At 60.3% G+C, this 27,329-nt stretch overlaps 3 protein-coding genes across 3 annotated transcripts in view; 1 reads left to right on the top strand and 2 right to left on the bottom strand.

Moving 5' to 3' along the window:
• Positions 1–1,024: 1,024 nt before the first annotated feature.
• VOLCADRAFT_82105 (uncharacterized protein) lies at positions 1,025–3,992 on the bottom strand (the record flags this gene model as incomplete). The annotated part of the gene is made up of 5 exons (XM_002953077.1): positions 3,599–3,992; positions 2,823–3,074; positions 2,056–2,131; positions 1,593–1,790; positions 1,025–1,179 (listed from the first exon to the last, which is right to left on the bottom strand). Exons 1-5 carry the CDS (start codon positions 3,833–3,835, stop codon positions 1,025–1,027), a joined length of 918 nt encoding a protein of 305 aa, XP_002953123.1. The 5' UTR covers positions 3,836–3,992.
• Positions 3,993–5,471: 1,479 nt separating this feature from the next.
• On the bottom strand, positions 5,472–13,929 carry VOLCADRAFT_105815 (uncharacterized protein; the record flags this gene model as incomplete). The annotated part of the gene is made up of 9 exons (XM_002953076.1): positions 5,472–6,039; positions 7,369–10,414; positions 10,961–11,106; positions 11,467–11,555; positions 11,695–11,844; positions 12,412–12,519; positions 12,842–12,966; positions 13,566–13,633; positions 13,764–13,929. 9 exons carry the CDS (start codon positions 13,927–13,929, stop codon positions 6,008–6,010), a joined length of 3,930 nt encoding a protein of 1,309 aa, XP_002953122.1. The 3' UTR covers positions 5,472–6,007.
• A 326-nt stretch (positions 13,930–14,255) lies between these two features.
• VOLCADRAFT_93875 (uncharacterized protein) overlaps positions 14,256–27,329 on the top strand; it is a gene marked incomplete at both ends in the record, with an annotated part of 15,910 nt that continues 2,836 nt past the window's right edge. Inside the window, 22 exons of the mRNA XM_002953148.1 lie at positions 14,256–14,413; positions 14,572–14,659; positions 15,075–15,101; positions 15,369–15,477; positions 15,816–15,912; positions 16,204–16,492; positions 17,971–19,080; positions 19,341–19,470; positions 19,747–19,900; positions 20,477–20,759; positions 20,888–21,013; positions 21,286–21,498; positions 21,778–21,895; positions 22,439–22,625; positions 23,092–23,194; positions 23,998–24,127; positions 24,348–24,613; positions 24,834–24,959; positions 25,317–25,376; positions 25,823–25,901; positions 26,537–27,039; positions 27,089–27,245. Coding sequence (XP_002953194.1) covers positions 14,256–14,413; positions 14,572–14,659; positions 15,075–15,101; positions 15,369–15,477; positions 15,816–15,912; positions 16,204–16,492; positions 17,971–19,080; positions 19,341–19,470; positions 19,747–19,900; positions 20,477–20,759; positions 20,888–21,013; positions 21,286–21,498; positions 21,778–21,895; positions 22,439–22,625; positions 23,092–23,194; positions 23,998–24,127; positions 24,348–24,613; positions 24,834–24,959; positions 25,317–25,376; positions 25,823–25,901; positions 26,537–27,039; positions 27,089–27,245 — 4,513 coding nt within the window. The remainder of the gene's footprint in view (positions 14,414–14,571; positions 14,660–15,074; positions 15,102–15,368; positions 15,478–15,815; positions 15,913–16,203; positions 16,493–17,970; positions 19,081–19,340; positions 19,471–19,746; positions 19,901–20,476; positions 20,760–20,887; positions 21,014–21,285; positions 21,499–21,777; positions 21,896–22,438; positions 22,626–23,091; positions 23,195–23,997; positions 24,128–24,347; positions 24,614–24,833; positions 24,960–25,316; positions 25,377–25,822; positions 25,902–26,536; positions 27,040–27,088; positions 27,246–27,329) is intronic.

Raw genomic sequence — 27,329 nt, 5'->3', positions numbered from 1 at the left:
CCGCTTCCCTTCCGTGTACGGGGAGGGTCCTACCCGGCGTACATACATACATACATAGCGCAAGTAAAGCCCGTCAGCTTGCAAAGTTGCAATCCACCACCGACATTCACCACAAACGTTTTGCGCAAATGCAGGGCCGTCCCCGTTTTCCGCGGGGTGTTGCTTGTTTCACGTTTGATAAAAAAATAATTGTTGTATCATGTCGCTCACCATTCTATCATTTCTTTCAAGCGAGCGGACAGCGGGCAATCCCCCCAGTGCTGTGAGCTGGGAACGTCGCATTCCCCTGTGATTTAGTTTAATAGTTAAACGACCCCGCCGCCTGCAATAAGGTTGTAAAACGACGCCAAAAATCGAGAAGGCAATTCTCAAGACAGCCGGGACAACGGGCACATGTTACGAAGATAAGGGCGACCGCGGAAGAGGTCGTCAATCGTGAATAGATAATAAGGTTATTAGGTAGGTCGATTAGCAGAGCTTACACCGCTATGCTGTTGTCGCTCGGATGTGTATCTGATATCTTTGCATGTGTGTGTGCACACGCGCACGCATGCACATATGCAGACGTGTGTGGGTGTGCGCTTTCACAGCTTGTGCACCAGCTGTATCCAACCTTGCGCTGGAATGTAGTTGATACCCCACAGGGCCTCGGCCGCCACGTAGCGGGGACCGCCTTCTCGCCCCATGTGGCCCCCCGTGCTCACCCCAGACTCCCCACCGCACTTACATATACACCCCACCCCACTGGGACCATACATACATACATATATATACATACATACATACATACCAGCAGGAGTATCTTACCGCCAGGGCCAGGGCCACGGCCACCCGTATAGATATGCCGCTGCGGCCGGCGCCAGGGGAGGCTGCCGTGTGGCAGTCCCAATCATAACCCCAACCGGACATGAGAGCGGGTGGGGTGTGCGTGTGTGTGTATGCGGGGAGAGGGGCCCACACCGGCGGCTAGCTAGCCAAGGTAGGTAAGGTAGGCCAAACGTGCCGGCTGGGGCACCCAACGCAGTTAGAATGCCTCCACGCGGCGCATTTCCCTCGCTGAGGTCGAGGTGGTCCTCTCCGCCAGGATCGTGTCCAGCTGCAAATTGCACTGCGAGTCCGTCAGCCCCGGGTAGATGGAGCGGTACACCGCGTAGGCAGTGATGAAGCCGATCGCTAGACCTGGAGGTGCATACATACGTACATGCATACGGTCGATTTCACGGGGAATTGGAAGTTGGAAGTTGGGAACTTAAGGAGAAGGGGCGTTCACCCGGCGTTTACAACAATAATAACAACAACAACACCTCTTCCTCCCCCATTAACAAGCACATCCTCCCCATTATCCCTCCCCGCCCCCGGCCCCTCCCCGATGCGCACTTACAGGTAGACATACAGGTGCTAACCTGCTTGCATTGCCGTCTCCTACGGAACACTCGGCCGACACCCGATAACCACAAAAGCCACGTCACCACCATCACATGAAGCTCGAACCGCGAACAGACGCACACTGGAAGAGCATCAGGCGCGCCACACACGGACACACAAACAAACACTCACACCGTCTCCTCCCCACCCCACGCGGACCTCCGCACCTGTCAGCACATCCGAAGTGAAGTGCCAGTAGTCCAGCACCCTAGTGACCCCAACCGCCACCGCTCCGAAGCTGGGCAGCAGCGCCACCAGCAGCCGCCACAGCCGCCCCAGACAGGTGCCCCGGGAGAAGGGCCTCAGCTGCCCCAGCAGGTACAAGCTGGTGAAACCCAACCCGGCCGCACTCAAAGAGCTGTGGCCTGGGTGGAAACAAGTGGGTGCAGTATCAGATCAACGGGGTGCCGTACATTGAGAGATGGTACGATACGGGGGTAGGCGTCAGGGAAGGAGGCATGGATGTGATGTGAGGAGTGGGAGGGAGAGAGAGATGTTCGAGTAGAAGCACGTAGAAGCATGTCTTGATGATTTGAGCCGCGGGAAGATATGTCTGTGTATGTCTATACGTATGCATGTCTGTACGTATGTGTGTATCTATCTGCATGTACGTATGTGTATGTGTCTTACCGCTGGGCCAGCTCTTCCGTATCTCCTCCAGATCGGATGTGGGTACGCTGGGGTCGCACACTGCGTAGCCGCCCCACTGCACGGCCAGGGGGTAAGGCAAGGGCGCAAAGCACAACGAGGCGCAAGCACAGCACACGGTTTCAAGGGAGCTAAAAAAAGCTAGTCCTCATGCTGCACAGTTGACCGTTAATAAAGCTTCTCATAATGCCAAAGATAACGGCATGAAAACTCTTTCTATATGGGTCAAAGGACCCGGATCTCGTGTAACGTGAAGCAGCTATGAGGGCGGTATAGGCCACGAGGTGGCACACGGAGCAGAGAGCCGCTGCGTCGATTGGCGATGGCGATAGAGCACACTGCGGCGTAGCCTTGCCGGGCCCCGCGGGTCCACAACCACCGGAGGGACACCTGTTAGGGGCCACACAAGAGGCGCACACGTACCACCACCACCACCACTGCCACCACCACCATTGCCACCATCCGTGAGAACGTCAAGCGGCCGCCGCTGGCGCCAGCTGGCACAGCTGCTGCTGCTGCTGCTGACTGTGATGTCCCTCGTCTGCCTGCCTGCCGGGCACCACCCACCACCTGCTGGTGATGTTGTCCGCCCCCTCGGGGTTCTACCACAAGTCCGCCAGTCCGCTGGTGCTGGTGCTGGTGAGAGTGGTACCTGGCATTCGCGCCCACGTCGTCCTCCAGCCCCATCTTCCTCCATGCACGTCTTCCCCCATTCTCGTCCCCACCCACCGAGCCGCCACCCGCCCCACCTCGTCCTCCCGGGTGAACACCCGGGTGCCATTCGGCCAGCAGGTGCGGACGAAGTTGGGCCGCAGGCGACCGACGGGCAGCTTGAGGCAGTTGGTGATGGCGCCGGTGAGGAAGAACGCAAGACACAGCGCCGCCCACAGGCGCGCCAGCTCCCGCCAGGGACGCTGCTGTACAAACCGCGCGACCAGCATCAGCACCAGCGGGCCGACCAGGGCGTAGACAGGTACACTCCAAGAGGGCACGGTGTTTTGCTTTTTGTGCATGCGCGGCAGGGGGCCCGACGGTGAAGAGGGAGTTGTGAAAAAAGGTATGGGTCGGGGTAATGCGAGACGTGGTGTTGGACTGAGAGGACGGACGCGGGGCCTTAAGTTGTGATGTGGGAGTGTGTGAGCCATGGAGGTGACCGGGGGGAAGAGGGATGCTGCTGCTGCTGGACAGGGGCCAGGTGAAGAGGGGATCGCGACATTAGCAAAGGCGCGTGCGTCCGGCGATAGAAACTTCCAGAGGGCAATATGGTGGGTGCAGAAGGCGAGTGAGCCCGGCGCAGTCGAAACGTGCTGGCTAGTCCCGTCTTGCAGCGTTGTTGTGGGTGTGTCAAACCGTCCATGCCGGTTCAGCCACAGGCGGAAATGCGGCGTTCCAAGTGACTATACCGTCAAATATATAATTTTTAACGTGCTTCGCATTTACAACGCTTTTCCATTATCCATGGGGTTGGTGCTCGGTGAGCCGCGGGGCGGGTAAATCATGGCGGAGCAGGTTCGCACCAGCTCACCTTGTGTGGGAAGCTGTTCCAGTAGAGTGTGTCCTTTAACACAAATCTGTTCTTCGGGCTCGCCTTCTCCAATCCTAAAGCTAACACCAGGCACGCAAGCGCAGCCAGCCAGTCAAGGATGATTGGACACGAACAATGTATCCTGAAGGTCATCTTCCTTTCCTTAGGGGCGTCTGGCAAATGCGCCTCGACATCGTCGGCGCCTTGCTCAACGCCTAAGGGAGCGTTCATGGTCATGATAGATCCCCCTCGCTTAATTAAGACTTTGCCTTCTTCAAGCTGTTGTAAGGATGAAGAATTTGCCAGAGCCAGCTGCGAGTTCTTTCTATTGCGCAACGAAAGCTCAAGGCTAGCTTTGACCAGCAGAGGCCTAATCTTTATGAATGCTCTGCGGTCCGCCTGTAAAAAATTTGCGAAAGAAACCACGTTAAGCTAAAGTACCCTGTAATCCTGCCCTTCGCTTGTTGCAAGGAGTTGCCTGTACGAACACGAGCGGTTAAGTTCTTCGACCACAATCGACATGCTTATAGCCAAAGCTGGCAGCCTCGATTAGGTACCAGCTGCATAACCACTATATTTACGCTGCATTAATGGGCTTCATGTATTTGAATTCAAATTTCCACCGGGTATGCTTAGCCAGACATACTTTCCGGCGGATCCGCCTTTGCCATCAGAGAATAAAACGCACGGCATGCCTGCAACCCCAATTATCGTGGGCAAATGCTCTTCGCACCGTTGCTTCAACAGGCGGGACCATGGAAGCTCTCATAGCTGAAGTTAGGTCGGGTGCTTTGCGTTAGGCTTCTTCATGGCTTAGCCTTGTCTCTCGCTGAGGAGGCTCCAGGTTGCCCAGGCGGCCGTACAGCGTGGCTCTGCGGCGCTTGCTTATGACAGTTGCTAGATTGCTACCTTACCATAGAGAAATAAAGACACTTGGCAACAGGATAGGATAGATGGGCAAGACGTTGCCCTCCCCTACCCCTTCCCCCCCCCCCACACACACACATACACAGGCAATCACACACGTACATCGTCCATGGCGGCGGTTCGGCTATAGCGCCACCATACATAAGACATACCGAATGTTCCCGTGTGCCTTATCCCTTGTTTGCTAGCAATGCGCAGGGACTGGGCTGGAAAGAGAAGACCAGCAGCATGTGCTCTCTGCCGTAATGCTTTAACCTGGTACCCATGAGCTTGTACGGCCTACATAACTTCTCCTGACTAACGTTCCAACTGATATGTAGCTCGAGGAATACCGTAAACAGTCGCAAACTTGCGCTTCTTGTAGGAATCTTGATGGCCATAATTACACATTTTCCAAAAAAAATTGCTTTTGTCGAAAGGAAATAAAACACGCTTTTACTAAACGGTTCACCTGGGCTGCACATGTCCACTTCCCGTCTAGCGAACACCTCAACGCACCACCGCAAGAGAAATGAATATGCTCGTGTGTGTTACTCAAGTTGAAAGCTACGAGCTATATCGCATTACCTATCGACCTGCAGGACTCCTGCCATGCATGCACACTCCCATCCGTACTTCAATACAACCCCCCCGGGATTGCAGACCTCTCACTCTACTCACAAAGGCCGCACCTGCTTGATCGCCGACCAGTCCGTAGGGGCACATAATGTCCTTTTCAGCCAAATCTTGTTGTTGTACGGCCTTCAGTATCATCTTTCAGTATCAACTTCTCGGCCTCCAATGCCATTATCCTGGGTACGACCCAACCCACCACATCGCATCTCTCTCTGCCACCCAGTGACTAACCTGCACATGTAAACCGCAGACAGATGTAGACATACAGACAGACAAACAACATCCAAGCACCGCGTCACAGCTTCTGCCAGATTGAACCTAACAAAACAGTTTCTCCAACTGCTCCGCTTTTCGTTCTTTAATCAACCACTAACGGAACCTATCCTAAATATACACCGTACCCTACCTTACGACACCTGCCAACATGCAAACATGCATTATCGCATCGGCACATACAGTTGTGCATCAGGGTCCGGGGTCGCCATCAGATGCGCGACAACATACCAGATTGTATTGACAGGCCTGCATATCAACCAAGGCATCCGTGCATTTTGAAAAAAGCAATCAGCGTATTGTATCTGTGGAAAGTCTACAAAACGCGCTGCTAAAACCTATATAACCCTAATGACCACATGAAGCTGCTGGAAAAGAAATACAGCTTTACAAAAAAGAAGAAAATTCAAATCCTACGGCTTAACATGCTCGAGATGGCGGTTCAAGATCGCCGCCAAAATCTCAATCACTCGGATGTGCTATTATGCTCGGATTATGGTATATAGCTACTTGTCCGCCCAAGAAATACACATGAGCGGCGCGCGTATGTTCGATATTTACCGAGCTGGATAACGTAGTCAGGGTGGTGTCAACTCATGATGTGCACGCGCGCACGCATGCATGCCCTGGAGAAAGAGAACAGAAGAAATGAGGGAAGAAAGGAAGGACAAACACACGACTCGACTCAAAAGATTCCCACAAGTGCTGGAAAAGAATCCCATTACGACCATCACCGCGGCCCGGCGGTGTGCACACCAGACATACCGTTCCTTAGCGCCCACCCTCTCTCTCACGCTTCCAACCGCGCCCTATCCCTCTGCACACACCTCGCCTCCACCACAGCCTTCCTTTTAATGGCATCAACCGCTAGGCTGCGCAAGTCCCATATACCAGTACGGCTATTAACTACTATCGACGGCTAAACCACAAACACCCACCCCTCGCCGCCTCGGGTGGCGCTGCCCAGCAGTTCACGAGGGCTCTACTGGTGAACGCAAACCACCCGCAAACAGGCACTAGAGTGCCATCTCTCCCGCGAGGTACCCCCAATGCGGACAATGACCCCAATAGGCCAAACCATCACCACCCAGGGCACTCTCTCTCTCTCTCTTCTGAATCTAAGACGGAGCGAGCGGGTCTTTCTTCATGATAGCACCCCCAAGAACATCCAGACAACCCAGTTGGATCACATCCTGACCCGTAGGTCAGCTTATGGTAAGGAACGAGTCGCGCGAGTCTGCATGGCGGCCGCATACGAGCTCCAGTCCCAACAAGAGCAGCGGGGGGATCAAGCGGAAAAGGGGGGAAGGCGGAGAAACAAAACGTAGGAGGGAACCCCGGTCGCACATGTGCGCACACGCATACGGGGGCTCAGGTTGCTTTGGGCAACTGCTGCCAATCTGAACTCAGCCCTTAACACAAACCAACGACACCGTTTGATCAAAACCTCTACCCATCCAAAGTACACCCCCCGCCTGGGGAAACACAGGCCCCCACCAGCAGATCAATCCTCAGCCCCCCTGATTCGGCCCTAAGCCTTCTGCCGACCCCGCGTAGCCAGATGGCTTCCTTGGGGGAAAGCCGTGGGAGCAGCCAAACCCTCCTTCCCACACGGACATAGTGCCCACCTTTCTGCACCTCCTCGCAAACAACCTGCCAACCGCGTCGCCAAGCCCCCACTACGACACGCGCCCGCTGCCAAAGCTAATCAGCAAAATCGGCATTGCAACACCGTCTCCTGTCACTGCCGGCACCAGCAACGATACAGCGGTTCGCGGTTACCCAGACAGCACACCCCTCTTGTGGAAATGCAACCGTTAACTGTCAACCACCTCAGCAGGGTCCTGCCGTACGACCGCGTCAACCGTCGGAGCTCAGCTCTGTGAAATGACTTCGTCAGCGCCGGCAAGCCAAGGCCAGCCCCGCCACCGCAACCCCAGCAGCGACTGCCGTACCTCCAATGTACGCCACAAAACGGGTGTGACGGGACGCCCACGCCGTACCCTCCGAAACCACCTTTTGGATCTGGGCGAAGAAGTTCAGTGCGACATTTGCAGCTGGATTGACCTTCTTCAGCTCACTCGCCGTCTGAACGCTCCGAAAGCTGCGACGGCGGATGGCGACGACAGCCGGTGTGGCCGCGACCGGCGCACCGGCCGCCACTGCCGGCGTGGCGGGCGCCGACGGCGCGTCCTCGTCCTTAGAGCCCTTGACGGCGGCAGCGGCGGGCGCCTTGGTGGCGGTCGCGGCAGCTGGAGCGGCCTTGACGGCTGTTGCCGCTACTGCCCCGTCCGACGGGCACGGCGCTGTTGCCGCCACTGACTGGAATGCCGCCGCCGCCGGCGCGTCCTCATTCGCCTTGGGGACCTTCGCCACTGGTAACAATAGACCTGCAACTTGAGCAGGGCGCTTGAAATCTAAATGCGGCAAAGAACGTGGCTCCGGCACCTTAGCTGACGGGTCAGATTCCTCCACTGCCGCCGCCACTGAAGTCTGCATGGCCCCCACTGGCTTCTCTGCCGCCGCCGCTGGCGAAGGCTCAACCTTTTCCGTTACCGCCGTTGCAAGGCCCCGTGCCAACCCTGCTCCCACAGGCGCGGAATCCGCCGCCACGGAAACAGCAGGGCCCGGCACTGCAGGCCTTGGCTCTGCCACCACGGCTGCTACCGGCATCGCAGGCTCCGTCTCCGACGGCACCGCGGCTCCGGGAGCAGGCTCTGCCTCTAACGTCGCCTCCACCACTGGCTTTTGCTCTGGCGTCGCCGCAGCCGCCGGCACAGGCTCGGGTTCGGGCGTGGCCGCTGCCGTAGATACGGGCTCGGGCTCTGGCGTCGCCGCAGCCACAGGCTCGGGCTCTGATTTCGCCGCTGCCGCCGGCACAGGCTCGGGCTCCGGCGCCGCCGCTGCCGCCGGCACAGGCTCGGGCTCAGGCTCGGGCGTCGTCGCTGCTGCCGGCACAGGCTCGGGCACAGGCTCGGGCTCGGGCACTGTCGTCGCCGCTGCCGCTGGCACAGGCTCGGGCTCGGGCGTCGCCGCTACCGTCTGTACAGGCTCGGGCTCGGGCGTGGCCGCTGCCGCTGGCACAGGCTCGGGCTCGGGCGTCTCCGCTTTTGCCGGCACAGGCTCGGGCACAGGCTCGAGCACTGGCGTCGCTGCTGCCGCCGGCACAGGCTCGGGCTCGGGCGTGGCCGCTGCTGCCGGCACAGGCTCGGGCACAGGCTCGGGCACTGGCGTCGCCGCTGCCGCCGGCACAGGCTCGGGCACTGGCGTCGCCGCTACCGTCTGTACAGGCTCGGGCTCGGGCGTGGCCGCTGCCGCTGGCACAGGCTCGGGCTCGGGCGTCTCCGCTTTTGCCGGCACAGGCTCGGGCTCGGGCGTCGCCGTTGCCGCTGCCGCTGGCACAGGCTCGGGCTCTGGCGTCGCCGCTGCCGCAGCCGCCGGCACAGGCTCGGGCACTGGCGTCGCCGCTGCCGCCGGCACAGGCTCGGGCACTGGCGTCGCCGCTGCCGCTGCCGCCGGTACAGGCTCGGGCTCGGGCGTCGCCGTTGCCGCTGCCGCTGGCACAGGCTCGGGCTCTGGCGTCGCCGCTGTCGCAGCCGCCGGCACAGGCTCGGGCCCTGGCGTCGCTGCTGCCGCCGGCACAGGCTCGGGCTCTGGCGTCGCCGCTGCCGCTGCCGCCGGCACAGGCTCGGGCTCTGAATTTGCCGCTGGCACAGGCACAGGCTCTGGCGTCGCCGCTGCCGCTGCCGCCGGCAAAGGCTCGGGCTCCGGCGTCGCCGCTGCCGCCGGCACAGGCGGATCTGGCGTCGCCGCTACCGTCTTTACAGGCTCGGGCTCTGAAGTTGCCGCTGCCGCCGGCACAGGCTCGGGCTCTGGCGTCGCCGCTGCCGCCGGCACAGGCTCGGGCTCCGGCGTCGCCGCTGCCGCCGGCACAGGCTCGGGATCTGGCGTCGCCGCTACCGTCTTTACAGGCTCGGGCTCTGGCGTCGCCGCTGACGCCGGCAAAGGCTCGGGCTCTGGCGTCGCCGCTGCCGCTGGCACAGGCTCGGGCTCCCGCGCCGCCGCTGCCGCTGGCACAGGCTCGGGCTCTGGCGTCGCCGCTGCCGTAGATACGGGCTCGGGCTCTGGCGTCGCCGCTGCCGGCGGCACAGGCTCGGGCTCTGGCGTCGCCGCTGCCGCCGGCACAGGCTCGGGCTCTGGTGTCGCCGCTGGCACAGGCTCGGGTTCTGGCGTCGCCGCTGCCGCCGGCACAGGCTCGGGATCTTGCGTCGCCGCTGCCGTAGATACGGGCTCGGGCTCGGGCGTCGCCGCAGCCACAGGCTCGGGCTCTGATTTCGTCGCTGCCGCCGGTACAGATTCGGGCTCTGGCGTCGCCGCTGCCGCCGGCACAGGCTCGGGCTCTGGCGTCGCCGCTGCCGCCGGCACAGGCTCGGGCTCTGGCGTCGCCGCTGCTGCCGTAGACATAGCCTCGGATTCAGATTCCATCGTCCCCGTCGGAGCCTGCTCGGCTTCCGCCGCTGACGGTGCTGGATCTGAATGCGCTGCCGGCACCGGCGTTGCCGCCGATGCATGCTGCTGATTCACGGCCGTCGTCGCCGCCGACCCAGGCTTTGACTCTGCCTCCGCCGTTACCACGGCAGGTCCCGAAACTGGCTCTGCCGCCTCCGCCGCCTCCGCCTCCGCCGCCTCGGGCCCGGGTTGCGGCTCCTCCGCCTCCGCCGCAGGTCCGATCGCAACCTCCGGCGCGGCAGGTAGGGATGCAGTAGGCACCGGCACTGAGTCAATGGCCTCTGCCTGCACCTGCGCTGGCACCGCGTCAGCTCCGAAACCCGCTGCCGGTGGCACCACATGTGGCACGACTGCCGCCGCCGCCACCGGTGCCTTCGCCGCCGCCAGGTCCGCCGCCGCCTTGTTCAGTGGGAAGCGACCTGCCTCCGGGTCGTGAGCTCCCAGCTGCAGCAAAACAGCCTCCACGTCGCACTGCTCGAAAGTCCTTGAAATCTGTCAGTATGAAGACATACGTATATTTGTAGCTGGGAATGCTCTCGACAGGTACATACACATACATACACATACATACATACATAACACACCATACATACATACACCATACATACATACACCATACATACATACACCATACATACATACACCATACATACATACATACATGCATACACTACATACATACATGCATACACTACATACATACACCATACATACACCATACATACACCATACATACATACATACATACATACATACATACATACATACATACATACATACATACATACATACATACATACATACATACATACATACATACATACATACACCATACATACATACATGCATACTACATAGATGGTGAAGCATCAACATGCAGATCCGCTACGTAATGCACTTGCTGCCTAGTCCTCCATTCTTTTAGTCCTACGGAGTTACGACACTCATTGCCGGGTATAGCACAACACTGAACACACCATTTACGCAATACACATACACATACACACACGCACGTGAAGTCCCCCAAAACCCCCGTACCGCAAGCGCCGTACGGCCGTGCGCGTCCTTGTCTTCCAGCTTTGCTCCAGCCGCCGCCAGCGCCCGCAACGCCGCCACCTTCCCCAGCCTGGCCGCCGTGTGCAGAGGCGGCTGCCCCGTACGACTGTTCACAGCCCCACACAGGCCTGGGGAACGCAAAAGCAACGGCGACGGTGGCACAGCACGGTAACTCGGGCAACGAGGCAATGTACGGCATAGTCGGAGGGGGAGGGACCACATCCCGACTGTCGGTGCCCGAAGCGCTGTAGAAGCCCCAAGTCGCCATTCGTGGGTAGTCAAGAGCAGTCACGGCTCGTTATGTGCGGGAGGAGGGGGTTCCGGGTAACGGCACGGACGGACGTACCGTTACCAGCAGAACGAGCCAGGGAAAAGCATGGAGGCAGTGCCCTCCTCGCCGCCTATACGTGCAGAAGTCACAGAATCGCGCCCCCCTCCTCCCTCCACCCATTGCTCCATCCGTCTCCGGCTTCTCGCCAGGTGCCCACCTGGCTTGGCCTTCAAAAGCTCCGAAACCCCAGCCGCGTCATCCGCCTCGACCAATCTAGACATCTCCACCACGTCAGACTGCTCGGCGCTGCGAGCGCACCAAAGCGCCGCCAGCGGGGCCGCCAGACCGGCACCGTCGGGCGCCGCCGCCAGCTGCTCTGCAATCTCGTCACGACTGTACGATGTCAGGCCTGTGTACGGCAGAACAGTCATAACCATATTCGTACTCCATTCGTATCCAATATACGGCGCAGAAAATGATTACTCGAGAAAAAGATGTGCTCAAGTTGTAGCAAGTGAAAGCCGCCTCACCGGAATCCCGTGCCCATTTGTAGAGCGTGGCAGCCAGTTCCAAAAGCTCAGGGCCAATAGAAGGTCTGCAGGTTAGGGGAGGAGTGCCTCAGCAGTATGGTAGCGGGTGGCATAGGGTAGGGGACGTACATACATACGTACATACATACATACAAACATTCACACCCTCGCAACCGCCCCCCCTTCTGACAAGGTTGCCCTTCCTTCGCCCCCACCAGCCCCACCGCCTGCCCAGGTTCCTCTCCTCAACAGCTCAATCAGACCACTGTGGAGCATTAGGAATTCCCCCGCATGCTCCCCATTCTCCCCCCCCCCAAGCAGCACTCCCCTTGCCAACAGACTCGGCTTCATTGCCCCGAAACCCATCACCACCCAGTTCGCTGACAAACTATCGAGAAAACTACCCGTATGTTTGCAGAAGCCTTTGATAATTGAGGATCCCCACAAGCAAGAAAAAGTTGAGGACAACCAAAGAAGTTTCAAGGCTACTGTGGAGACATGAGTTCAATAGCTAAAAACTTAATTTTCAGGTTTAGCAAAGGTAGATGACGCCCATCTACATCCCCATGGTGCCCACCTCTAGCCGGTCGCTCTCTACCCCGCACCCGCCCCCCCCCCCCGCCCTCACTCACCGAGAGGGCGCACAACCCTTCTTGAGCACCGTCAGCCGGCGCTGGTCCCCCACCCCCTCGCTCACACTCTCCAGCACGGAGGACAGTTCCGCCGACGAGGTGATGGTGCTGTGCGGGGGCAAGGCGGGGGCAAGGGAGAAGGGAGCAGGGGGTAAGAGGGGAAAGCACGTGGGGCCTGAGACAAAGAGGAGCTACACGGGAGGAAGGATAGGAGGCGAGAAAATGTGCGCGGAAGGAGGGAAATGGGGGAGGGTGAGGAAAGAGGGAACGGCGGGACACATATGTAAGGGACACAATATCGACAACAACCGGATCAGGTTCCTATGGCCACACGACAGAGCTCCTTGGAAACACGTCACGATGGCGGGCAAGGAGGTCGCGGGAGGAGGGCGGGCGGGCAGAAGGGAGAAGCACTGCCGTAGGAACCTACGTGTGTACGGCAGCCCGTTCATCTTTCGAAAGAGAGGCCGCAAACTCTATCTTGGCGGCGGAAGAATTCGACGCCGCCACGCCCTTGGCAAACCATTGCATCAGTTCGAGTACGGCATTTGACTCCTGTCGTACACGGGACAAAGGTTGAGGAAAGCGGCAATCAGCCCAGGCGGGAATGTGCATGAAGCAGTGAAAGGAACAATCAATGGGTGAATAAGGACATGCGGCTTAGCAACTTTGCAAACCACACCCAGCCGGAGATCTGCGTCACATCTTCTCGAGAAAGGTTCTTCGCGCAGACTTTTCCAAATCGCCTTTATAATACAGAACATGTTTGGTCCCATGCGCGTGCGCACGCTTCACGCACGAGGTGCATTTGAATCAATCAAGTGGTTTCGGGTGTAAACCCAAAGATAGGTGCCGGGATTACCAAGCCTTTGTAAATATTTGGATGAAGATGTTTTCCATTAAAAGGGCGGAGATTTGCTAGCGCATAGGTTTGAGGAGTGAAATGAAGGGGCGCACGCGCTTAAGAGGCCGGCATGACGGACATAACAATAAACGTTGGAGAGTCCATCCAATTGCAAACAATATAGGCAAACACGTGTCAACAAGCGTTCTTAATATGCAGGATCTCATAGCGAAGTGCCGATGGATTGCATAAAATGACATCGCGCATACACACGACCGCACGTTGCAACATCACCAGTCCCTTATCTTACAATCACTCCCGTCGCCAAAGCTGGTGCTGGGTTTGCCTCAAAGTCCACATCCAAGTCTGCTGGAACATCTGCAAACATGCGGTGTGTCAATGAGCGGCGCGTTCGGAGTCCGGTGCCTCCCATCCCCACAGCACTACCCACCATTTCCCGAAACCCAGAAAGCGCCTTTGCAAGGTGCTGTCGTCGGTCCCCACTTACCCTGTTCAGACACCGCGTTCCAGAATGCGGCCGGCGCAGCGATGGTAAAAGCAAGTGTAGCCGGCGTGGCGGACGGCGTAGAATTACTCGGACCTCCAGCCCCAGAAGGACGTGGTTTACCATTGCCACCTGATTTCTTCTTGTTGCCGGACTTCTTCCGGGCCATTATATTGTGATGGTGATAAAGCAGACTTGGCTGTCTAGTTCGACCGATCGAATGAGTGACTAGCTTGAAAGAGAGAAAAGATTGTATGACAATGCTGATTTGAATAACTTCTAACAAGATTAATTTAATGCTGCTCAATTGTTAACTTATAAATAGCCAAGGCGCATCCCGTAATAGAAGGCCCGACAAGGTGAACGACAGCAGCTGCACGACCTTGCAATTCCGCTTCAGAGAAACCACCCTGCTAAAACTGCTAAACCGAGCATGCAGATGTAGGCATCTTGGGGTATGTTCTAGGCATTTGGGGGACATGTTTTAGGCCCGGAATGCCGTTAGCAGGCGACTGCCCCGCTCCAGGTTTAGCACGACAAGAGGTTAATGGCCATGTGCCAATTGGGTCGGTTCATATCCTTGTACATGGATTATCATCTAGGCTGACCAGGCTTGCCAACTTCCGCTTTCAAGAGCGGTCCTTGACTTACAGGTGCCCAGATGCACTTTGCGCATCGTTTCCTTTCTGCCATCACACGCCTAGTACTAATTGACTACTGAAAAGGATATATGCTATGTTAGCCCGACGTGTCCCTCATGTAACAGTCGGATTAAAGTTACCGTAACCACCCCCGTCCTGCCATGCCGCAGCGATGGTGTTGAACCACCACACACCTGGAAGGCGGTTTCAGCGTATGGCACGCGGTCGGCGGAGCTCCTCACGGCTGTCGCACGGCTGGTAAGACCATAAAAGAATCAGTTGCTGATCTGTGCTTTTTTCCCGGCTTCCCCCTTGCTGCTTGCTAGCGGCCCTTGCTCAGCTCCCCTCTCAACATCCCGCCGCGTCTCGTCACACACCAAACCACGCCAAAAGACGCTAAATAACAAGTAGGAACCATGCGCACGCACATGCGCCTCCGCACTCCACAACACACTTCCTGACCCCACCAAACCTGCCACAAGCACCACAAGCCCGCCAGCCGACTCATCCAGCCAATCAGCAAGCCAGCCAGCCAAACCCACACCCGGTTTTATCACACCCGACAAAATGCTCTTCCCCCCCTCGCACCCTCTAAGGCTCCGTTCTAGAAGCTTCTCTGCAGTCTGCCAAAGCCCTCTTCCCCTTGCGGCCCTGATGACCGACATGCGACCAGGAGGCCACCAAGCGGCTCACCGTCCGGGTGAGGACACGGATCTGGCCGCCGCAGCCGCCGCCGCCGCCGCCGCCGCTGCCGCCGCCAGGGGCAGGGGCAGGGACAGTAGCGGCGGGGGCGGTGCCCCAAGATGGAGAGGCAGCCAAAGACACGGCGGCACGGAGGCTCACTGCGCCATCGACCTCCACCTCGGCCGCCGCGGCAACCCCGCCGCCGCCGTCGGTCCATCGCAGGGACCCCGCCGTACTCCCAGCTGACGTGGACCTGCTAGAGCTGACGCTTCTCCTTCCGGAGGCCCTATGGTCGTACGACGAGGCGCGTGTGCGGGGTTGGCTGCAGAAGGAGCGCAAGGCGGCGGTGACTGTGCTGGGTGCCGTGGTCCCCCGGGGTGAGAGGGGGGAAGGTGTGTGTGTGTGTGTGGAGGGAGGGTTCACTCGATGGTGGATCGGATGCGCGGTGAGACGGCGGGAGGGGGGTGATATCTTGGCAGGTCTGGGACTCCCCTCGGAGGAGGCATGGGTGTTGTCCCGGGCACCAGCCACTAGGGGGAGCTGCATCCCAGCAGCGGCGCAACTGCCCGAAGTAGGGAGGGGGGAGCTGATCCCAACAAGAAATAGCTTTTGTTGATTTAGTTGACTATTTTATGTCAAAATGCTGGTGCTGTGACTAACGCTGATGGTGCTACGCCACTGGTGTCTGTACGGCTGTACGGCACCTGCGGGACTGCTGCTGGTGCTACAGCCGCTGTCGGCAGTAGTCACCTGTACGACCTGATTCGGGAGGCGGTGGAGGACCTCTTGGAAGAGCAGCCGCCGGGGGGGAATCGGGAGCGGTACAGGTGAGTGAGGTTTGTACGGCATGCCGTACGGTTGCCGTCTATGGCCTGTTGTGATGGATCAACCGTAGTTGAGTATTTCAGTCGATTTTGCGCCGTTGGCTGAGGTATCAAAGCTGATAGCAGCTACTCCCCCCCTGTTTGTTTGAGCCCGTGTGCTACACCCCACCCCGGGCGCGGTGCAGTGCAGCCTAGGACTAGGCTGTAGCAGTACGGCCATAAACCGAAACCGCTACAACCTACACCCTCGGGGGGATCACGTCACCCCTCTCGCCCCCTCTGCTTCCCGGACAGCCTGATCTCCTGTTTTCGTGAGCTACCGAGTGTGACGCGGCAGTACGACAGGCAGTACGACCGCCAGCGCAGCGGCGGTGTTGGCGGCGGCGGCGGCGGCATCTCGTCGACGTCGTCTTCCCCCCCCGCCCCCATCCTGGAGCTCCCCCCGGAGGTCCTGGAGGGCATCATGTCCAGGTTGGGGCCTCTAGACCTGGCGCGGCTGCGGGCCACCTGTACGGCACTGGCGGATGCTGGCGCCGCGGGGGGTGCGGTGCCGGGAGTGCGGTTGACGCTGTTCCCGCACCAGGTGGGGTGGTTGAGGGGCGGTTGGTACGGAGTGCCGCCCGGGCCGAGGGGGATGGGATGGGTTGGGGGGGGTGATGGCGGGGGGTACGGAGTTCCCGTTGGGGATTTGGATGTTGCCTGGATGTGTGTGCGTGTGTACTGATGCCGCATGGTGCCTATCGTGAAGGGGGCCGGGGGGGATGGTCCTTCCCTTGTATGTACGGGAAATTACCACCTCAACTACCTTGCTCGCTCGTGAACACCACCCTTGACGAACATTGGAACAAGCCGCCCGTGTTTCGTGTTTCCGGACCCCCTCACCCTCACCCGAGCCCTGTTGTTTCGGGCTGCGGGCAGTTGGAGTCGCTTAGGGGTTTGGGTTTTGGGCATCATCCGCAGCCGAATCTCTGATGTATTTTTTTCCCATGTCGTGTGTCCCTTCCGCCCACCACCACCACCCTCCCTCCTCCTCTCTCTTCCTGCCCCCTCGTCCTCCGCTGTGTGTGGCCATTAGCGTGCCGCCATCAGCTGGATGATCCGCCGGGAGAGCGGCCGCAACCAGGGGGATGCAGCCGCCGTCATGACAACGACCCATGGGTCACCACCCGCAACGCAGCTGCCTGCCTATCTCCCATCCTCTGCCCAGAAAAGAAAACGACCCCCCAGCAACCATATATACAATCCGCACCACCACCACCACCACCAGCAGGCTGGTAGGGTCGATAGGACAGCTGGCCGCAGCACCAACCCCATGTTCGTTCACCTCGTTGGGGGCGGCAGTGGTGGCGGCGGTGGTGGTGGTGCGGGCAGCCCAGGCGGTGGTGGTGAAGATTGCGGTGGCGGTACCAGCAGTATTCGCAATGGCAGCAGCAGCAGCACGGGGGTGTTCCCTCTGTGGGGGTGTATCGGCCGGGGGGAGCTGCACACGGAGCCGCCTCCCGACCTGCCCCCCGTGCGAGGGGGCTTCTTCTGCGATGAGCCGGTGCGGGGGAAGAGGGGGGAAGGGGGGTAGCGTGTGCAGGAAGCACATGGTCACCATGAAGGGGCAAGGGGGAGGGGGGAAAGACGAAACACGATTGAGTGAAGCTGCTGCCAAGGAGGGAAGGGGGGCCAAGGGGGGGAAGTAGAGTAATGGGGGCAGGGGAGGAGCGTGTAGGGAGGGAGGGGAGGAAAGGGGAGGAAGTGCGGTTGGGTGGGTGGCTTAGGGAGCGACCCGGCCGACGGTGGGGCGGAGAGAGGGGAAGCTGGCGGCGGTTGGTGGGGAAGGATGCAGCGAAGCACCGTGGGACACTGTCGTGAAGTGACCGGGAGCGGGAGGAGGCGCACACCCGCGGAGATCTAATCAACGGCCACGACGCCTAACGGGGCAAGTGAAGGGAGCCGATGTCGTCCGCTGAACCTTCCTCCCACTCCCTCTCCACTCCCCCACCTACCCCACCCAACCCCAACCCCCCCACCCCGCGGTGTCGTGACGCTGTTGTCCTTGTTGCTGTCGTCCAGGGCCTTGGTAAGACCATCACGGCCCTGTCCCTGGTGCTCAAGACCCTGGGCCAGCTGCCCGCCCCGCCCCCCGGGGCCCACGTGGAGTGGCTGCCCAGCCGGGAGGGCAGGAGGGTGGGGGTCTACAACAGGGCCGACGGAGGAGGGGCGGGACTGGGTGGCGGCAGCGGAGACAGAGGAGCTGTGGAAGAGGAGGCGGCGGAGGAGGAGGGGGAGGAGCGGCGGCTGTCCTCTCAGGCGGCGGAAGTGATGACGCCGAACGGCGGTGACGGCGCTACTGGAGGTTGGCGGAGCGCAAGGAGCCCGGCGGCGGCACTGCTGACGGTGACGACGGCGACAGACACTACTACCGCCATCACCACACCGCCATCGTCTCCGCGGACGCGGCGGCAACGCCAGCGGCAGCAGCAGCCGCCGCCGCAGCGGTCGACGCCGAAGCTAGCAGGAGGAGGTGCGGAAGAGAGCCCATCCAGGAACGTTGCTGTGGGCGGGAGCGGCGGCGGCGGCGGCGGCGCTGATGGTGAACTGGATAGGCGGGGCCGCCGCAGCGGCGGTGATGCCGCCGCTGCCGCCGGCACCTCTGGGCGGAAGCGGAGGGGTAAGTCGCAAGAACAGCCGACATCGGCATCATCATCACAGAGACAGAAGATGAGTCGCGAAGGCGGCGGAGGCGGCAACCGCGGTCGTGGCCGTGGCGGGAAGGCGGTGCTGACGGACGACGACGACGACAGCGACGAGGAGGGGGAGGAGGAGGAGGGGGAGGAGGAGGAGGAGGAGGAGGAGGAACAAGATTCTCATGATAGCGACGACGATGATGATGACTATGCACCGAGCGGGAAGGGGAGGGGGAGGATGTGTGCGGGGCAACGGCGGCGACGTAGTGCTGGCGGCGGCGGAGGCGGCGGCGGCAGGAAGGCGGTGGCGGCGGCAGAACACCGCCAGCGGCAGCGGCAGTCTGCTCCGAGCACTCAGCGGAGAAGACCCGGGGCCGTCGGCGGTAACGGCGGCGGCGGCAGTGACGTGGCGGAGGATGGCAGTGAGGAGGAGGGGGTGGTCTGGGTCCAGTGCGAACAGTGCCGCGTGTGGAGGCGGCTACCGAGCGGCACGTTGGTGGGTTTGGGCGGGATGAAGGAAGGGGTGGGGTGGGGTGGGGTGGGGTGGGGTGTTTAATGGTCTGTGTTGGGTTGGGTTGGGCGGATTGGCGAGGGCAGGGCAGGGCAGGATGCGGCCGTGAAAGTGTGTGGGAGGGCTCTTCAGGCCTTGTGGTCGTTTTTTGGTTTAGAATGCGTCAGTCGGCTCGTCTGTCCTTTGCCCTTTGGGGGGGGACTAACCCCCGTTCGCCCGTTCGCCCGCCCGCCCGCGTGAGGCAGGCTCCTGAAGGTGATGACCCATGGTTCTGTCACATGCATCCGCTGCCCGAGACGGCTTCCTGTACGGCACCACGGGAGGAGTACGACTCCGATGGCGAGTTTGCGAATGCGCCGGGCTTTTTCCGTCCAGGTGGGTTGGTAGTTGGACGGTAGTTGGGGTGGTTAGACGAGAGTTCCGTTTGGGGACAGAGAGGGGCCGGCCCCGAGCGATAAGGGGGGAAGGGGAGGGGAGGGGAGGGGAGGGGACTGTTTTTATGGTACTGTATAATTTCCTCCCCGCCCCCCCCCTTTCGGTCAGTTTTTACGTTTGCTACTATCTTGCCCTGGCAGCAGCTTCAATCGCGTGTGGTTCGTCTTTCCCCGCCCCCCCCCTCCCCCTCTCGTTGCGTTGCGTTGCGACCCCCAGGCGACCAGGACACAGCAGGAGCTGGTGGGGATGGGGGGGTGGGGGAACGTGTCCGTGTTTCGAATGTGGAGTACTTCACGTCCACTCTCCGAGCGGCTGCAGCCGCCCTGGGTGTGGATGCGGGCCGGGAGCTGGCGGGCATGAAGGCGTTGAGGTGGGCGGGGGAATTCCGAGGGGTAAACTTCAAGGGCTTAGTATGGTTTACAATTTGCAAGTTGTGTATCAATCGACTACCCAACTAACTGACTGATAAACGAACTAACAGACCGGAAGCAAGTAAACAGCCAAGCAGTCGAAAAGGCGCGTGGAGGGGCCCCGGTCAAATCCCGGTACACGAGCCGCCTCACCCCTACCTGAGGAGGTGTGGGAGAGGAGCGCGCAGGCCGGGAGGACCCCCCCCGGCCCCCGGGCAGCCCGACCAGACCCAATGGATAACCCCCGTGCACTAACCCACCCGCCCCGAGCCTCCCTCCATTCTTTCTTTCCCCGGGTGTCTGTTCGGTGTGTGTGTGAGTGTGAGAGATGTGGGGGGTGATGGGGAGAGGTGAATTCCGTCGTCCCCGCTCCCGCTGCATCTACCCCCACCCCCACCCCAACTCTTATTCCAAATTTGGACGTGCCGGCAGTTGTGATTTGATTTTCGGCTCCTTGCATCACCATCACGGAATGATGACTCCCACCCCACCCGCCCCATGCCTCTCCCCCCCCCTCCGGGTCCCCCAATCCTCAGCTGGTTGGTAGCCCAGGAGCCCGCAGCGCTGCACTCACATGGCCCAGGAGTCGTGGTACCGACGGAGGTACGGCACACCAGCATCGGGTACGACACTGTGTTCCGGAAGCTGGATCTGGTGCCGGTTGGTGACATTAACGGAGGCGGCGGAAGCTGCCGACGTGGCCGCGGCGGCGGCCGAAGGGCCGGCGGCGGCCGTGGTGGCGGCAGCAGCGCGTCGAGTTTCACGCAGCACAGGTGGCGTACGGCGCCGTACATGGTACGACTCTTGCTGGACATCAAGGTGCGACCACGTGCTGTCACTTGTTGATGAGAGGCGGTACCTGAGCATTCTGTTACCTGAAAATCAATGTTGTACAAACGCCGTACAATGCACCTGCCTATTCGCGTGTTGGTATGTCGTACACGCAGGCTCTGGCGGCGGCGCTGGCGGCACTGCGCTCCCGCCCGGATGGGCCAATCCGTTTCTACCTGTCGGCCGCCACACTTGTCGTACTCCCCGCCACGCTCATTGACCACTGGCTCCAACAGATCCGGGTGCGGGGTACGGGAGGGGCGAAGGAAGTGTCTGTACGTATGTATGTTCGTACGCGTATGTAGGGAGGTGGCCGACACGGGCTTGTTTGGTTGCCAGCTTATTCGAGCTGGGGGGAAGGAGGGGTCCTCTTCTGATTGATTGATCCGGGCGCATTTACCTCCTCACCTACATACACAGATACATATACGTACATATGCACACAAAAAAATCCACACACACACACTCTCTCTCTCTCTGTGTGCCGCTGGTCCTCTGTCCCGTGGGCACACAGACCCACGTCGCTCGCGGCGCCCTGCGCGTGTGTGTTTTGGACCGCCTGGACCCCCGAGCTGCCCCCTCACCCGCGTCGCTGGCCTGGGAGTACGACATCGTCATAACCACCTTTAACCGCCTCAGCTTTGGGAAACCAAACCACCGTACATCGGTTCTGGCTGCGGGCGGTGGATCCGGAAGTCATGGCGGCTGGTCGCAAGTGCTATCGCAGGTGGGTCCAGGATGAAGGTGCGACAACGATGGTGGGTGCAATGAACGAGTGGTTTGTCGGGATGGGTGGGTGCGAGAGAAGGGAAGAGACCACCCCGGCCAGTCGTACAGGTGACCGGGCCCGTGGGTCACTGGGTGGACTGGCCGGGGTGGGTGGGCGGCATCGTGGGGGTGGGGATACGCCGTCGTTGGTGTGTGTGTGTGTGTGTGTGTGTTTTGTGCTGCGTTTTGACGTACGCGTGTCCCCGTCCTTACGACATACATACATACTTGCGTGCAGATTCATTGGCTCCGTGTCATCCTCGACGAGGGCCACCTTCTGGGCGCCTCCACCGCCATCACCAACAAGCTGCAGGCCGCATGTGCGCTGCTGGCGGAGAGGCGCTGGGTCATGACAGGTGGGGCTCCGGGTGCGAGTGTGTATGTGTGTGTATGTATGCGTGTATGTATGTATGTATGTATGTTGTTACAGGGTGGTATAGCTTCAGCAGCGGCTCCCTTTCCCGAGGCAGTTCCCTGCTCTCCGACTTCAGAATGTATTCGTTGGTTTGAGCAACTCACCACCAGCATCCAACCAAATCTAGCGGATCAACGGCGCCACAGCTTAGTTCCTGGTCAGCTCGCAAGTTGATATTATCACGTCCTACATCGTTCATATGATGGGGGGCCACCTCCCATTTCAACACTCCTCAAACACCCGAGGAGCCGGCAGGCGGATTTATGTATGTATGTATGTATGTCCCACACGTCCTTGCTGCACAGCACTTTCCCCGCCCCGTTCCCGCTTCCCTCCGCTGCCCCAACCCGAGCCCCCGAAAGGGCGGTTTTCTTTTCCCGCGGCGCCCTTTCACTCCTCTGCCCCTTTTGCTGCCCTCCCCGGCCCCCCCCCCCCCCCGCGGTCTCCCCGGCTGCCTCACCCCGGGGGGTGTCGTCACACCCAGGCACCCCCACCCCCGCCACCCACGGCAGCAGCGCCGCGCACCTGCAACCGCTGCTCGCCTTCCTACACCATGAGCCGTACGGCACAAACGCAGCCACGTGGCAGGCTGCCGTACAACGACCCTTGGATGCATGCCGACCCGAAGGTCGTCGCCGCCTGATGCGGCTGCTGCGGGAAATCATGATACGGTGGGGGGATCGGGAAGGGGGAGCGGCCCCTTGTTTTTGGGGGGGAGGTTGGGGGGGGGGAGAGCAGGGGGGCGATATGGCATGTACGGTGTTTTAGGGATCAGCACCTTCAGCCAGCAGAGAGTACTGCGAGTATTGTGTGTGTGTGTGTCTGACCCTCGCGTCTGACTGTGTGTGACTGCGGACATCGCAATAGAGAGTCCCGGAGCGGGGGAGGGGTAGGGGGAGGGGAGTAGTCTCACATCCACAACCCGGATGTTGCAGCACTGGGGCTGTAGGGGCACTGGGGCGGTGACTACCGCCAGCCAGCCATTGCGGGTACGTCCTGTTACGTGTGTGTTTGGTGACAGCGATGTCTCCGGTCCTCCCCATCTTCCCCACCTTGTTTCCCATGGCGGCTTACATACATACATACATACATACATACATACGCGGGGTTCATGGCGGTGTGGGTAATCAACCGCAGGGCCAGTAAAGCGGATCTGGTGCTGCTGCCGCGACTTGTACGGAAAGTGACCCTGCTGGACTTTGAGCCGCAGCATGCCAAGTCGTACAATGAATTGGTGGAGGTACGGCAGGGGCAGAGGGAGTTGGTACGGCGTATTCGGGAGAGGGGCTGAGTAGCAAGAGGGCATGACATGGTTTTGAGCTTACCCGCTTTCCAGGCTTTTCTGGGTTCCTCCTCCCTTGCGCTTCCTGAGTACCTTTGGACTGTTACCCGAACTTTTACCTCCCCCACCCTGTTCCCCTCTACATACACAGACAGACAGATAGACAGACAGTCACAGGCAGACAGACAGAAATTCAAACATGCATACACCTCTTGGCGCGATATCTCCAGCACTATTTTTCCCGCGGCTCAATTTATACTTCCGTCACACCCAACCCCGCAAGTCAAATTGACGAGCTCCCCCCTCCCCCGACCCCGCGACACGTTCCAACATACATTCACATACACACACAAACCGTCTGTCTCTCCCCTCCTTCGCCCCTTTGGACGTCGGCAGTTGGTTTTGACTTCTTGCGCCCCCCGCAATCCCCCCGCAATCCCCCCGCAATTCCCCCGCAATCCCCCCGCAATCCCCCCGCAATTCCCCCGCAATCCCCCCGCAATCCCCCCGCAATTCCCCCGCAATCCCCCCGAAATTCCCCCGAATTCCCCCGCAATCCCCCCGCAATCCCCCCGCAATTCCCCCGCAATCCCCCCGCAATCCCCCCGCAATCCCCCCGCAATTCCCCCGCAATTCCCCCGCAATCCCCCCGCAATCCCCCCGCAATTCCCCCGCAATCCCCCGCTCCCTACCGTTTCCCCCCTGGCAGCAGCTTCACTCGTGTGTGGTTCGTCTTTCCCCCCCTTGCTTCCCCCCCTCAGGTTGTTCGTCGCAACCTGCTCACCAGCGACTGGTGCGACGAGGCGCACACGGAGAGCCTGCTCAGTCCGGGGCAGGGCCGCTGGAGCCGACAGATGATGAACAACGTGTGGCTGAGCTGCTGCGTGGCAGGTGTGTGTGTTTTGTGTTGTGTGTGGGGGGGAAAGGGCGGGGGGATGGTGGTTATCTTGGGGTTGGGGGTATGAAAGTGGAGTTAGGGAGGTGAAATGGAGTTGAGGCGGATATGATAAACTGTCAATAACGCATTTCGACGTGTGACTGGTGCATATGTAGATGTGCTGTATTTCCCGTACGACCTTCCTCTTCTCCCCCCCCTCTCTCCCCCCCAAAGGCTCCACCAACAACGTCGTGAAGGAGGAGGACCTCTTGGAGACGTTGCAGCTGCTCTGTGAGCGACTGGGACTGCCCGCACCCCCCGGGGCGCCGCAACAGCCGCCGCTGTCTGGTTCAGGGGGGGGGAGCCGGGCGGCAGCTGGGGGGCCTGGGAGCGCGTCCGTGTCAGTGGGAGGTGTTTTGTCGCTGGGTCCCCCCTGGCTGCCCGGGGATCACCCACTGAAGAGGGTGGAGGAGGGGCTGCGGTACGGCACTGAGTGTCAGGTGCGGGGAGGAAGGGAGGGGGGGTGACCGGGGGATAAGGGCGGGAGGGAAAGAGGAGGGGTGCGGGGGGGTGGGGGGTGGGGTGGGGGTAAAATATTGTCATTAGCAGCACTATTTTAACCTCACAGGCAGACAGACAGACAGACACAGAGGACTCACTCGCTGCTCATGTTGCATGCCCGGCCCCCTCAAACCCGCCAAACATCGGGCCCCAAAAAAGGTGTGCGGTGAGTTCGTACGGCAGCCCATGGTGACCCCATGCGGCCATCTGGCTTGCCTGGACTGTACGGCATCGGACCGGGAGAGGTGTCCGCTACCTTCATGCCGTACTCCGTACTTGATGCAGGTAGGGCAGGGTATGCGAGTGGTGGGGGGTGGGTCGGGGGTTGAGGGTTTGAGCACCAATAGCGTGCTAGAGTGTTGTCCAAACCCCCTGCTGGGAGCGCGGGACCGGCCTCGGGAGAGGGGGGGGGTGAACAGCACTGTAACGATCTAGTTCGTTGGTTTTTGGGTCGGTGGGTTGGTTGCTGTACGACTTGACGTCAGCAGCCGCAACTGCTGTGCGTCTGGTGGGGATAATTTGCCGTCATCATTATCATCGTTGTCATATGATTTCCCCCCCTCCACCCCCCCTCCACCCCCTCCACCCCTCCACCCCACCACCCTACCCCCCCTACCCCCTCCATCCCCTCCTGGGCTTCAGGCGGTGGATGACGCAGCTCGTAAGAAACACAACAAGAATCCAAAATGGCCGGTACCCCAGGTGGGTGTCTGTGTGTGGGTGTGTCGGGTGGGGGCCAAGGGGAATAAGAAGGGGCTCAGGATGTTGTGGTTGTCCGTATGTCATCTATGATGGTCTGACGGTGTGGAGTTGGGGTGCACGGCTTCACCCGGGCCCACCAGCCTGAGTGGGCAGTGCCCCCCCCCCCCTGCTGCCCCCCGGGATGTCCGGGGGCACCCGCATCGCCCTCGTAACCCACCAGTACGGACTTGTGTACCCCCGGTGAAATCGGTGGCTTGGGGGGTTCAGTACCCGCCACCGGCAGAAACTGGTTACATGGAAGAAAACAGTTATATACACAAGAGGCATAATGTTAGTGGATATGCATGTATGAACAGTCCTGTCACCGATTTTTTAAATCTTAGCTTTCCTCGTATTTGGATCTTGATTCCGTCGTACGTGTCTTTCTCCCTTGTTTCTCCCTTCAGGAGCTGATCGAGTGGCAGCCCGTGTATCACCAGCAGAACGCAGTGGGCGAGTGGGGGGAGGGGCGGGAAATGGGCCGGTGTATGTGTATGTGTATGTGTATGTGTATAAGGAGGTGCAGGGGCGCAGTAAGGGGAGGTGGGCGCGTGGAGGGTTGCTGTGATGGTGTGTATGTATGTGTGTGGAGGTGGGGGTGTTTTCCCCCCCGCCCCGGGGGCTAAACTCTTCAAGGGCCCCTTCGGGGTTCTCACTTCACCCCGCCCCTTCACCCCGTCACCAAACACATGTGTACACATACAGACATACAGACATACAGACATACAGGTACTTAAATACAGACATACACCCCCTTTTGAGGTGATTTCGTCGATCTGCTCAGTTTCCAGCATTGCGCCGTCCGCCGCCACTATTACGGTGGTCATCGGGCCGCTCGATTGGGTAAAGTCTGAAGTCTAAGAAAGCATGGCTCTTATGGGAGGCAGAAAGAGCGGTGCGGCCCGCCCCGCCGTACGACGAGGGGTCCAGGGCCGAACGGTACGACATGACACGTGTTCTGCGCTGCGCGGATCCGTGCCCGTGTGTATTTTTGCTTACATATGATCTCTTCCCCCCACCACACCAACACACACACTACACCCATGGCCGTTTCCCTTTCGCGGCTCAGTTCATGAAACAAACCCCCCAAACCCCCCACCCCCAACCCCCCCGACCCCCAGGTAGAAGTGGTGGCACGTGGTCGGCCACGTGGCAGCTCACCACCTCCTCAAAAGTACGACACATGCTCAAACGACTGAGGGAAGTAGGGGCGGCACCACCGCCACCGTTACCACCACAGCTACAGCCACCTGCAGCAGTAGCGGCAGCTGCAGCTGCAGCGGGAGATCACCTTCCGGAGGTACCGCAGCGGCTACTGCTGCAACAGCGGCCGCCACCTCCACCGCCACCGCTACCTCCGCCGCCATCATCACCCTCGTGTTCCCGGCAGCCGCATCTAGGACAGTCGGAGCCCGGGTCACCGCCGCCACCGCCACAGCCGCAGCAGCCGGCGATGGCCCCAGCAGCAGCGCCAGCAGTAGCAGCAGTAGCCGGGGTGGATGCTGGCGGGGGCCCAGCGGAGGTGGCTACCCCCGCCCCCACCCCCGCCACCCCCCTCAGGGAGCAGCTGGTCACCGGTGAAGACGTGGACGGAGGCGACGAAGGCGGCAGTGCAGGAGGAGGGGTAGGAGGGGGAGGAGGCGGCCCCAGCGGTCCCCCGGGTCCCCCCACAGCACCCGGACTGGATGTCGGCGGGGGGGAGGCCGCCGGTGCCGCTGCTGGTGGCGCCAATGTCCGGGGAGGCGGCGTTGACTGCACCGTCACGAGTAGTGGTGGTGGTGCCAGTGGTGGTGGTGGTGGTGGTAGCAGTGCATCCGCATCAGGGCCCAGGTGGGGCGTGCGGCTCCCGGTTCGCAGCAAGGCCATTGTGTTCACCCAGTACGGGGTCCACCTGCAGCTGATTGAGTCCAGTTT

This window comes from Volvox carteri (genome assembly GCF_000143455.1).
Source record: "Volvox carteri f. nagariensis unplaced genomic scaffold VOLCAscaffold_34, whole genome shotgun sequence".
Lineage (NCBI taxonomy): Eukaryota > Viridiplantae > Chlorophyta > Chlorophyceae > Chlamydomonadales > Volvocaceae > Volvox > Volvox carteri.
This window is presented reverse-complemented; position numbering and strand designations above follow the sequence as displayed.